This window comes from Pan troglodytes, chromosome 6 (assembly GCF_028858775.2).
Source record: "Pan troglodytes isolate AG18354 chromosome 6, NHGRI_mPanTro3-v2.0_pri, whole genome shotgun sequence".
In the NCBI taxonomy this organism is placed as follows: Eukaryota; Metazoa; Chordata; class Mammalia; order Primates; family Hominidae; genus Pan; species Pan troglodytes.
This window is the reverse complement of record NC_072404.2, coordinates 87312393-87325867: the sequence shown is the minus strand read 5'-3', so window position 1 is coordinate 87325867 and position 13475 is coordinate 87312393. Positions and strand designations below refer to the sequence as shown.

The 13475-nt window shown below is 36.1% G+C and overlaps 1 protein-coding gene across 10 annotated transcripts in view; it reads right to left on the bottom strand.

The window, feature by feature from the left end:
* Positions 1-5572: 5572 nt before the first annotated feature.
* Positions 5573-13475, bottom strand: part of PHTF2 (putative homeodomain transcription factor 2) — a 155724-nt gene continuing 147821 nt past the window's right edge. For all 10 annotated transcript variants that reach the window (XM_001159146.7, XM_054687604.2, XM_054687603.2 and 7 more), the window contains 4 exons: positions 12956-13111; positions 11077-11172; positions 8895-9020; positions 5573-7944 (listed from right to left, as the gene is read on the bottom strand). In XM_001159146.7, the coding sequence (XP_001159146.2) occupies positions 7924-7944; positions 8895-9020; positions 11077-11172; positions 12956-13111 (399 nt within the window). In that variant the 3' untranslated portion in view covers positions 5573-7923. The remainder of the gene's footprint in view (positions 7945-8894; positions 9021-11076; positions 11173-12955; positions 13112-13475) is intronic.

Below are 13475 nucleotides of genomic sequence, written 5' to 3'. Positions count from 1 at the left end.
TAAATTAAAAAAATGACCAGCCCTGAAAACTAGTGAGACCCTGTCTCTACATAAAAATAAAAAATGAGCTGAGTGTGGTGGTACACACCTGTAGTCCCAGCTGGTTGGGAGGCTGAAGTGGGAGGATCACTTCAGTCTAGGAGGTTGAGGCTGCAGTGAGCCGTGATTGCACCACTGCACTCCAGCCTGGGCAACAGAGCAAGGCCCTGCCTCAAAATATCAATCAATCAATCAATCTCAGTCTGGAGCTGTTTACTAAGTATCCTAGTGAAGATGGTGACATCTCAGTGTTGTACTCACCAAGCAACTAGGAAATCAGGCACTGTGCTAGGCAGTCTTCATCTTGAAGATAAAATTCAAATTTCTTGGCTCCACAAAGTCATCTTCCAGCATTATCTTCTACTCTTGCCTACACATCATTTTCCCCAGCCATACTAAACTGTTCAAATGTGATACAGTAAACTGAGTACCTTCCCTACTTTGTATCAGCTGCAAAGAAAGTAGGTCCAACTGGAAAAGGCAGTTGGGTTTTATTCAGTGGCCAGAGAATAGAGAAGGGGAGCTCTTGCTCTAAAGTCACCTTCTCCTGGAGCAATAGGAGTCAGGGGATTGCAAAGAGTTAGATGAGAGGCAGGGGAGGTATATAACATGCTCAGGGTGGAGTTCCACACAGGTGCAGTCCCCACACATGCTTCTTCATACATTGTATGTATACAACATGGTGGCCATCTTCATTTAGGGGCAGGGATTTTAGCATTGTAATGATACGTTAAAGGTCTAAAAGTTACTACCCAAGCTATTGCTCGGTTTCTCTGCTCCTGCCAGTTTTGGGCAGTTTCTGTTACTTTCTTCTCCTTTCTCCATTATCACTACCTCCTTTTTACTTTATGGCTTTGCTCAATTCATGGTTTCTCCTGGGCTTCTGCTTTTCTAGCAACTCCTCCTGCTAACACTGTGTCCTAAATTCAAATGTGCAGTAAGAGAGAATCTCACTGAGTTAGCAAGTCACCATCAAGGATACAGTGCATCTACTGGGCAAAGCTCTCATGCCAAAACCAACCCTACAGGCTACTTGCAGGCACATAAAATGGCTGGCTGCTTTAGAGCAAGGCACCAATCGCTGACCACTGAGTTACGGCCCAGAGAGAAAAGTGATACAGTCCAGCAGGGCTTGGTGAACATGCAGAAACACTTTCTGCTCTGTTCAGATGAAGGCTGACAGTGTGACAAGCCCTCACAGTACCATCTAGTATATACAAGGGTTCCACCCAACCTGTAAACCTTAAATAGTTCTCCCATACTCTAGGTACGATTATCTCTCATCGAAATCTAAGTAACTTATAACATAAAATCAGGAAAGGAAAAGATTAAAGGTGGACAGGGACAGAATCCTGGGGACTGAGGGAGAGTTGGGCTCAGAGAGCAACATCTTTTTGACAGAGCTGTAGTAGGGAGAAGATGGTAGAATTCATGCTTAATGATTTCTATCTTTTCAGTAAAGTTAGAGGAAACAGATACAGATGAGAGAAACTTGAGGGTGATAAAGGAGGTTCAAAAGAGCCATTGTAGGCAGCATATAAATGGACATGAAATGGATTAAAAGGCACATTGCCAAATATAGAGCTGAGAGATTTCAGCTACATCTTGATAAGCATGATTTCTAGAAAGTCAAGTTCAATGCTCTCCCAGCAACTCCAAGTATGAACAGTGAGCAGACAACTTAAAGTTGAGAAGCAGGTTGAACATGAAAGGACTCTAGGGTACTGTTAGTGAGAGTATCCACATATAAATGAGCCAGAGATAAAAAAATGAAGAGATATGAATGGAATATGCATCTGAGAATTTAGCAAAATTGCTCATAATTGGATATACAGTAACACATAGGCTTGCAAAAGGATGAGACTTTCCTCCCACATTTTAGTGTGCCTGCCTAGGAAGAAAGGGAATTAAATGTCAACTTCTTGTAAAAGAATTTTTCACATACAGAAGAATGATAGTTTATAAGAAGGATGATTCTTAATAGTTCTCACATTTGATGGGGATGCATATGATATCTTATGTAATATGAATGATTTAGCTTGGAAATTTTTGTTAATTGCCCTAGGCCGTTACTTGTTTTTCTTGGTAAGAAAGGTGAAGAGAACCAATTTTCCTGCATAACTAACACATCAGTTCCTTGCTAGGTGCTTTACATATGTTATCTCATTAATCCTCCTAATAGCCCTGTAAGATAGGTATTACTGTTAGTAATTTACAGCTGAGAAAACCAAAGCTCACAGAGGTTAAGTAATTTGCTCAAGATTGTAAAAGAAGCCTGATGCCAAAGCATATGTTCTTTCCACTAGGGCACACTGCAGAGAGTTGAACAGGGAGATGTCAAGATGAATTCTGACGTTTTCCTATTGCCAACGTTTATTAGTTTGTATATGACCTCACTAAAAAAATGGACAGATAATTTATCAATATATTTGTTCTCCCCAGGGTATTCTTCCTATGATGAACAATTTTGATCAGTCAAGAGGTGCCAAATGCTTACACAAAGATACAATTATAGAATGTATACCTGCAAAGGGGATACGGAGAGTTTGGATTCTATCATTGAGTAGTTGTGCAACCTTGGACAAGCTTCTTAACCTCTTTTGGGTCCTATTTTTTTCATGTGGTAAAATGGGGACTTTGGAATGAGTGGTGTCGAAGGTCCTATTCGACTCAAGTCACACATTAGGTAAATATATTGTGATATTTCTGTGTATCAGGCACTGTTCCAGGTGCTGAGAATAGTGGTAAATACAGTTAATATCTCATGGAATTTACATTTGTCAACCTAAAATAATCAAAAGGGTTAGAATCCAGTAAATTGGCCAGGTGCAGTGGCTCAAGCCTATAATCTCAGCACATAGGCCAAGGCGGGCAGATCACCTAAGTTCAGGAGTTCAAGACCAACCTGGCCAACATGGTGAAACCCCCATCTCTATTAAAAATACAAAAATTAACCAGGCATGGTGGTACATGCCTGTAATCCCAGCTATTTGGGAAGCTGAGGCATGAGCATCACTTGAACCTGGGAGGTGGAGGTTGCAGTGAGCTGAGATCGTGCCACTGAACTCCAGCCTATGCGATACAGTGAGACTCCATCTCAAGGAAAAAACAAAAAAAAATCTAAGTTTGAGTAAGTTTACCCAAGCACAAAGTTTGACAACAGTCCCCGGAGAAGCACATATTCCAAAGGATGGAAGTCAGTCTTCTGAAGTCTAGCAGTTTGGGATCATTTATATAGACAAAGTTTAGGGGAGCTTAACAGAATTTCTACATCTTTCTATAGAAGGTTTAATGCATAATTCAATGATCTAATTAGCTGAGGTGGTCTTTCTCTTAAAAGGTATATTTAATATTCCACACTGAAGATGTAACAGTCATGGGGGTGTTTTGCTCCACCTGGTCTGATTTAGGTATAGGACAACAAAAGAGGCAGTTAATCTATAACAAAGATTAGGGACTAGAAGAGGCAGAAGTCTGGTCTCTGGTCTTTCCTAGTCATTTACAGAACAAGAACAATAAGGAAGAAAGTTAATCTATAAGAAGCAGAAGGGGCAAATATGCTATGTTACTCTGTCTCTAGGACTTAACTTCCCCTGGGCATAGTAAGTTTGGAGGGTCCTTAAATTTTATTTTCTTTTACACATTCTACAAAATTTTGTATCTTAAGCCAATAATTCTCAGGGTGGTGACAAATGGTTAAGTGGAACAAATTTTACAAGTCACTTGGGGAATACTTTCTTGAAAGTGTATCTGTACCACCTCTCTGAAATTATATATATACACAGGTCTCTGCCCCCAGTCGCTGGCACAGAGCTCCTAAAGCTCTTGTAATTTCCTGAATGACAAGGGTGCTAGGAGAATCTTTTCTTCTAATATTTGGTCTTTGACTCTAGTTCCTGTCATGCAGTTCCTAAAAGCTTTGTAAATTCCAGGTAATAGGAATGTCTTTTACTGCAAGGAGGCAAATCTTGGTGGGCTCCTAAATGAGCGCCAGTCACCAGAAGAACCAAACCATGATTATAAACTTGGAACTTTCAGTTCCACCTTCCCTCCAGAGAGGCTGGAAGTGGAGTTTATTAATCATGCCTATGTGATTTGAAGTCTCCATAAAAATCCCTCAACCATGGGATTTGGAGGGTTTCTGGGTTGCACAACACATGGAGCCTCCTGGAGTGTGGCACACTCTGGACAGGGCATGAAAGCTCCACACTCCTTCGCCCATACCTTGCCTATGCATCTCCTCCATCATCTGTATCCTTTATAATAAACCTGTAAAAGTTAAATGTTTCTCTAGCAAATTAACTGAACCCAAGAAGAGGGTCGTAGGAACCCTGATGGGGAGGCAGATCACAACCTGGGTCTTGTGCCTGGCATCTGAAGTGGGGGCAGTCTGGTGGGAATGAGCCCTCAACCTGTGGGATCTGACATTCTTTTGGGTGTAGTGTTAGAGCTGAGTTAAATTCTAAAACACCCAGTTGGTGTCTGCCAGAGAATCTGGTATCAGAAGTGTTATGCTGAATGGTGTGAGAGTAGAAAAAAACACTTGGGTTTTTCCCATCCCTAATGGCCTTTTAGATTCCCCAGGCAGTAAGTACTTTGGGGAGCCAGTGCTACTGTTAAGCATTTGTGGTGTCTTTTTGTATAGGCTTGGCAGAAAAAAAGTTGAGAATTATGTTCTAAGTGATACAGCAAACAATTAAGAAGTGCCAGTCATATTGCTATTTTGAAGTATGAAGGGAGATTCATTAAAAGAGCCATTTGTAAGCTTAAAGTAAGTTTGAAAGTGCACTTGAATTAATAGTCCTAGATTAATTTAAGCCCAGTGAACACTTGGACCAATCAGATAACAGAAATATTAGAATGTTTAACCATCCTACTGTTGATCATAATCTCTCATGCTAAATTCATGTGGCAAAATCATTTGTTTAAAAACACCACTATCGGCTGGGCACAGTGGCTCACGCCTATAAGCCCAGCACTTTGGGAGGCCGAGGCGGGCAGATCATGAGATCAGGAGTTTGAGACCAGTCTGGCCAACATAGAGAAACCCCATCTCTACTAAAAACACAAAAAATTAGCAGGGCGTGGTGGCGGGCGCCTGTAATCCCAGCTACTCAGGAGGCTGAGGCAGGAGAATGGCGTGAACCTGGGAGGCGGAGGTTGCAGTAAGCCAAGATTGCGCCATTGCACTCCAGCCCAGGTGACAGTGTGAGACTCCGTCTCAAAACAAACAAACAAACCAAAAAAACCACTATCTTTTCACAATGAGCTTTAATATTTCAGGCCACAGCCAGTTTGCTGTATTCAAAAACAAAGAAGCAAACAAACATTAGTGATATAATATCATTTTGGTGATGAAAAACCTGTGTATTATTCTTTCATGTTCTAAGAATCATAACAAAATCTAAAATGTTGGAAAGTTATAAAAAATTTATTTTCACTCCCCCCAAATCTAACTAAATTTTATGTTAAGTAAACACAAAATTACCACAGAAATGTATATGACCTGAAAATTAAAAAAAAAAAAAAACACTGTCAGTCATAGAATGTTTTATTTTAAACTTACTGTAAAACTTTCAAATACAACACATGTGGCAAAGAAACAACAGTTCACACACAACATCTGCCACAATTCTCTTTGAACTGCCATTTCTATATTATGTGATATTTTACAATTTCTTTCAATTTCTTACATTCATGGTATTCTTAAAGGCAGCAATGTCAATTTTTCTGCTTTGAAAATAGTTCAGTTAATGTTCTGAAATTGCTTAACATGACATTTTCCTTTTAGTATTCTACTGCTGCCCACACTGACATAATTCAACATATTATTAATAAACTGTTGAGAGGTATACTGTACTTAATAAATCAACTCCCAACTCTAAGTTAACCTCAATCTAAAACAAGCATTTTCTTAAACCAGTATACTCAGCTACTTTTCTCAAAAATATTTCCATTCTGAAATAAGATTTTTTGTGAGATACAATAGTTTCATCTTTTATTCCTAACAGAACTCATGCCGTACTTTTTTTCTCAAAATATATTTGATATATTCTGTGCAAAATGTTAAGTTCTGTATAGGCATGTACCTTTATTTTGAAAAAGTTTATAAAATATAATTCCTAAAAACAACCTCAACATTAGACAATAGAGGAAGAAAAAACATCAGACAAAGCCTAAGTTTTCACATGAGAAACTAAGTATGTTCTTAAAGCTCCAGTATTACATTCCTTGAAAAAACTCAGAATGCACTTTGGTCATTATTAAACATATTTGAACACAGGCAAATAAAATGAAATGCTTTCTGTTGTTTTTCATAGAAAGAAAAAACATACTACACAATGAGGCTGAATTGAGGCTGATCAAAAGGAATGGTAAGAGCAAAGTGATATGACATGGCTCTGTTCTCCACACATTCCTGATTTTAAGATTATGATTTAGGGATTAGAACTGCACCAATCAAATAAATTATTTACAATTAATCGTCTTAAAGTTCTTAAAATATGGTAAAAATATGAGGATATTCCACATGATACACTTTGCACCAAGAAAATTCTAGATTGTTTCAAATAAATTTTTAGAAACCAGATGCCCAGTTTAAAAAAAATTGCAAAAACTGTTTCATGTTTCATGTAATTTCTAAAATACTCGATTGTACAAATATAACAACTTAAAATCAAGGCCCAATGTAAGACACTATCATATTTGCCCGATTTACCTAACACACCAACATGATAAGTTCTCATTGGACACTTGGCAAATTATTTGTTGGGGAGGTTAAAAGCATCTAAAATAGCCCTTATATAATGGGGGTGGGGTGGGGAGAATGCACCAGATAAGTTTAGAGGATAGAATTTGCAAGCTGAAGCTGTCTTTTCTGAAAATTTGGATACAGTTTTACAACTAGCAATTAGAGAAATATTTTATTGGTTCTTAGCCTTATTCTTCAGTTGTTCATTTCAGTGTGGTATGAATAGCCTACACTAGAGTGTACCATGGGGAGAAAATTATTTTACTTGAGTAAACATAATGTACTTTAGTAATATCAGTAGGCACTTCACTTGTGAGATGAGTATATACCTCACTCAAAAGGATACCATATCATGCCCTAGTACACTATAACAGATCCCATATAAAGATACGCATTAAAAGTAACAATTTTAAAAAGTGCACATTTTGAGCATGCACAGTTGGAGCTGTGCAAACAGCCCAGTGTTTCAAATAAATACAAGTATTACTAGTTAATTTTTATCAAAATATCTTACAGTATGGTAACCATTTACAATTATTGCTCTATTACAAGTTTTATCATCAAAGAGCACTTGTTGACCTGTTATATAATACCGTATATATTAATACTGAAGGGTGCTTAAACTGTAACTTAATCAGTTTGGATCCTGGCATTGTTCCAAAATAATTCAAGAGAAACCCTGACTGGATCTTGATTTACCAAAGAAAATGTTTTATGTGTATAGCTGAGTTCAATGCAATATTCCAAAGTTAAAGAATTTTTCCTCAAGTAAGGCAAGTTCACGGCATTGATGGAGAAACGGTGCTGAGCAATGGCTTCTATTTTCACAATTTGTTATTTTGCCAATTATTTATGACCAATTACCAGGATCTCAAGTATCTGGATATCAGTTTCATCACCCTTTCAACAACTAAGTACATCAATGCTTAAAAATAAAAATATAAAGACTAAAATAAATGTAAAAAAAAGTGAACAAGTAAAATAAATATAAGAATTGCACAAGACAGTCTGATGTAAACACTTCAACTCCCTAGCTGAGACTCCTGAAGCAAAGAATCAGTGACAAGCTTTCAGGCAGCTTAGTCAGTACTCTTATTCTGGAAAAGAGGCTACATCTTCTTTTCTTTGAATTGTCATGATTTAATCTTCCATAGCTAGAAAAAAAAAATAGAAGTAGTGACAAGCCAGTTTTAATATCAAAGCTTAAATTATATCATATAACACCATTTTTAAATTCAAATTTCATTCACAAACAAGTGCAGTTTCTAATATTTTAACTCCTTTATCCTTTTAAGAAGAACTCACCTTAAACACAAACAAAAATGTGAAAATCAGATTTCTATTGCTTTCTCTTGAGAAGTGGCTATATATATATATATACACATATATAGTACTTGTTTAATATGATTATCTTACACCTTCCTAACAGTTAGTTGTGCATATATTGGAAGATGTATGCATTGCTATACAGATAAATAATACAACTTTTGGCCAAAAATAGAAATAAGGCTTTTTTCTTTTTTATCACCTAAATTAAAGCTTTATTAGTAAAAATAAATACTTCTTGCTGGGCGCGGTGGCTCACACCTGCAATCCCAGCACTCTGGGAGGCCAAGATGGGTGTATCACTTGAGGTCAGGAGTTCGAGACCAGCCTGGCTAACACGGTGAAACACTGTCTCTACTAAAAATACAAAAATTGGCCAGGCGTGGTGGTGCACACCTGTAGTCCCAGCTACTCGGGAGGCTGAGGCAGGAGAAATCCTTGAACCCGGGAGGCGGAGGTTGCAGTGAGCCAAGGTCGCGCAACTGCACACCAGCCTGGGCAACAGAGCAGACTCCATCTCAAAATAAAAAATTAAAAAACCCAAATACTTCTACTTATCCTACACAAGACTTCTATTTATAATAAATACTGTTCCAAGTTAGAAATTCCTGCAGTATTATAAAACATAAATATATATAATTCTTTGAAATTAAATGTGAAATGTTCAATAATTGCAATCTTACCAAAATGACCGCATTACTGTGCATGTGAGGGTAAAATGGGCGCGACAAAAATGCAACAGGAAACTAAGAAATAAAAAGTACTTGCAACCTCTTACCTTTAAATTAAATCCAAGCAAGTCACTGATAACACCGGAAACAGCTGACAGGATAACAACCTGGGTGATGTTATAAAGCAGCGGATTCATTGTAAGCCCATATAATCTAAAAGGACTGTCCAACTCCTAGCAGAAGAGAAAAAAAAGTCAGTCCCAGATTCAAAAAGAATTACTAAGCTAATTCAGAACAATATACAATGAGAATTAAAAAACACTTTCAAAAAAGTTACCAATTATGGATGCTTTTAAAAAGGATAAACTTGGTTAAACTTGAAACAAGTAAATTTCAGTAATAGTTTTAATGGTTTTAAAGGAAAAAGGAACTTCCTTTGAAAGAACTCTGTGACTAAATATGTAACTCCAATTTCTGTCCCTTAAGCTATTATAAAGAGGCTAGAGAACATTTTTTAATATAAGAACTAGACTAGAAACCGAAAGAGAACAATACCTTTTGGTAGAACAATTAGAAATTGGCCAAATTTTCTGACAAGATTATAACATGTAAAAACTCCTCTTTGAGTCAATTCATTTTCAAATACATGTATTAATTAATTGGTTAATTCAAACATTTAAAGTTCTATCATATGCCAAGCCCTATGCTAGGCTCTGGGAAGTTAAGATTCAGTCCCTGAACTGAAGGTCCTTACAGTTTAGTAGACATGCAACAAATAATTAAAATATGAAAGTCCCATTTCAAAGGTACATATAAAAAGCAAATAATGGGGCCATAGAGGAAGGTGCTCCTGAAACTTTGTGGATGGTGGGGAGTAAATATTCTAAAAGACACATGAGAACATGACACATCTGAATTGCTACAGGTTGCTCAGCATTGTTAGGGCCCAAGTACAAGGAAGAAAGATCATTGGGCCAGCAATGTAGAAGAAAGACTAGGGAGCAATGAGATCAGAAGCAAGAATATCTGTAAGGAGTTCAGTGTATCAAAAGCATAAGTGAGAGACAAGGATCTCACATAGGGCAGTACTAATAGAGAAGAGGATGAATTGGAAGATATTTAAAAGACTGAATCAGCGGACTTGAGAATTTCTTGGCTGTAAAGAGAGAGAGAAAGAAGGTACGATCTATGTTAAGTCCCAGATTTCTGACTAGGAGACTATGTATGATCAAAAAGAATCATACTATTATGCTTTGTTATTCTAGTCATTTTTATACTTTGCTCTGAGATTGTGGCTGCTCATTGAGTCTCACCTTTGTAGCCCCTTCCTACACAGTGCCTACACTCTGAAGATAGCCAATATACATGTGTCAAGCAAACACAAAACTATTAATTCAAGATATTTTTTTCCCATTGAGCATTTTGGTCAAAAATGGAGTTTGCCTCTATTATCTTGCTTGTTATTTAAATGTCATCATCTTCCTCAGGATAATTAAAGGGATTTGAAAAAGAAAGCAATCTGTAATTGCTTTTTATTATCCCCCCACCCACTTCTTCTGAACCCTTCAATACTATGTGGTGCATAGTCTATACCCAATTCACACTGTTTAGTTGACTGAAGAATTAACTGTAACACTGAAACACAACTAATTTCATACCATTCTCTGAAAACATAAATAACTCTAACAATTATATTCAATTGGTTATAGAAGTTGAAATTTTAAAAAATATTTTCCTTTTAAGAACTAAAAACATACTGAATATTGTAAGCAGTGATAAAAAATGTTTTATTAAATTACCCCCAAAGAGTTACTATGAGATAAAATACATCAAAATTGTATTCCCTTTTGTTATCAAAAATTAAATGTTTATTTATGACATATATTTATTATGATAATTATGTATTATTACTTTTTAAGCTAACTCAGGCCAACCAGAAGACTTCTCTGAGAAATACAAAATAAAAAACTTCCCAAGTAAACAACAAATTTTCTTTTTTGATATCTATTTTAAGGTGTAGGAGGCATACATTTCCAAAGATGCCAACCTCTACAATACTCCAGACATATTATTATTAATATACAATTTCCAAAGAAATTATTTGGATTAGTTCAAGCACTTTTGCAATCAGAAGTAAAATATAAATTGTATGTATGTGCACAAGTATAATTTGGAAACAACTTGGATAATCATGAAAACCACATACAAAGTAATATCTATAAACAAAAAAATAAAATTATGTCAGAACAGCATATTTGACATTATAACCATTTTCAATTCTATTCTTACCTTTAGCAGTTTAGTAGCCAGTTTTAAAACATTATTCACTAGTGTCAGTTCCTCCTTTTTGTTAGGTTTTTTCTCCATTTTCAAGTAGAGGTTTATCTTTTATAAAAAGAATAGAAATGCTTCAAATTATAATAAATACACATTTTTAAAGGACTTGAAAGATATTCACTCAAGTATCTGGTTATTGAGATTATAGGTGATTTTAATAGTCTTTATACTATATATTCCAAATTTCCTATACTTATTTTATAATAGGAAAATAATAACTGTTTCTCAAACACTTTTGAAATGTAATCAAAAGCCAAAATAAAAAAGACTGGATGGCATTATTTAAAAGGTGAGACACTTTATTATCAGAGCCAAATCAACCTAAAAAATAAATAACAATTAGAATAAACTAAATCAATAGTTTATTATTTTTCTTTCTTTCTTTTTTACTAGAGATGGGGTCTTGCTATGTTGCCCAGGCTGGTATTGAAATCCTGGATTCAAGTGATCCTCTCATCTCAGCCTCCCAAAGTGTTGGGATTATAGGCAGTCACAATGCCTTGTTGTTTTATGATTTATTTGAAAGTCACTCAAAAATATTTGTGTATTTTTATTATCCACTCTATAATAGATAATTTTGGGGTATCCACAGTTCCTTTCTTTGAAAAATGCTCTAACCCCAAGCCAGTGGAAGAAGCAAGCCTAGGCAACTGTGCTTATCCCCATTTGATCTCACCTTTACCCCCAATCTGGCAGCCATCGCTGATTAGGCTGGAATGTACACCCAAACCAAAGCTAGTCAATATACTGACTGGTGAGACTAACATGATATATCTATCGGATATTGTAGGAACATGAACTGAAAAGTTAGTAAAAGTCTAAGCCAGAACTCATGCTAAGCCAAACCAAAACCATGTGTAAACCAAAATCATAGGGTAACAAGTCTACAGAAAGGCCACTGAAAGAAAGGTGATTAGAAGGGCGGAAATGAGAAACCATTAGCCTCAGAGCGAGTTGGAGGAAGTGGTTGATTTTGTCCAATTCTATAAGGCTCAAGTATACTTTTTTTTGAGTTGGAGTCTCACTCTGTTGCCTAGGCTGGAGTGCAGTGGCACAATCTCAGCTCACTGCAACCTCCGGGGTTCAAACGATTCTCCTGCCTCAGCCTAACAAGTAGCTGGGATTACAGGCACGCACCACCATACCTGGCTAATTTTTGTATTTTTTGTAGGGATGGGGTTTCACCTTGTTGGCCAGGCTGGTCTTGAACTCCTGACCTCAAGTAATCCACCTGCCTTACCCTCCCAAAGTGCTGAGATTACAGGTATGGGCCACCGTGCCTGACGGGCTCAAGTATACTTTCTTAGGGATCTTTATCTTTGTGGGTTACTCTCCTGTTTGAGCTCATTTGACAGGTTTATTGATTGTTTAAAATCAAACTATCCCTAACTAAAATATTCATGAGAATAAGTTTCTTTACAAAATTCCTATAAAGTGGCGGGAGGAAAATATTTAACAAATTCATACAAAATAAAATTAACCAATTATACTTTATTCTTTCTACTGAGTAAAAATGTATACTTACTCAAATGCGGCTCTGCTACACTGCAAAGCAAACATGTCCCATTCATAGTTTAAAATACATTAATTTAACAAATGGTACTTCCTTCTTGTCAAATAAAAATGGGACATTAAAAAAGTAGATTGGATTTGAAATATGAGTCAAGGCAGGAACACTGAAGAAAGGCTTGTGTCCTATTAAATTTTACATTTTGCTTTATAGCACAAATGACCTTAATCAAATAGAACACATTCTTCAAAAACATAAAGGAAATGAAAACATTTTAACTTATAGACATTAATTTGTAGCATAATAAGTAGGCACACTCACCTGTTCAGTAAGTAATATTGAGGTATTGCTATATTTTTTACTTGTTTCTGATCCAAGGGTAACAAATCTTAGGAGAAAAAGTGTTAACGAGATGCACCAGATTACCAATTCCCAATTGTAGTGACAATCAAGGAAGATCTCGTGTACATGAAGTAGCTAAAAGTATGAAAAAGGTAACATAAAGCAGCAATGTGATTCAAACAATTTCTTTTCAAAAGAAATAAACATTTTACTTCATAGATTGTTCATAAATTTAGTATTATATTTTAGAAACATTCTACATTAATTATGAAATATTTTAAGCATATCAAAAGTATAGAGTATAAGGTAATTAATATCCATGGGGCCTCTACCCAGTTTTGTCAAATCTTAATATTTTGCAACATCTCTTTCAGATTAAAAAATAATAATATTACAGATTCAGTTGAAATCACTTTAAACTTTGCCATCTCATTTTTCTTCCCCTTCCCACCCCAGAAGTAATGAATTTTATGTTTATCTTTTCCATAATGGTTTTTAT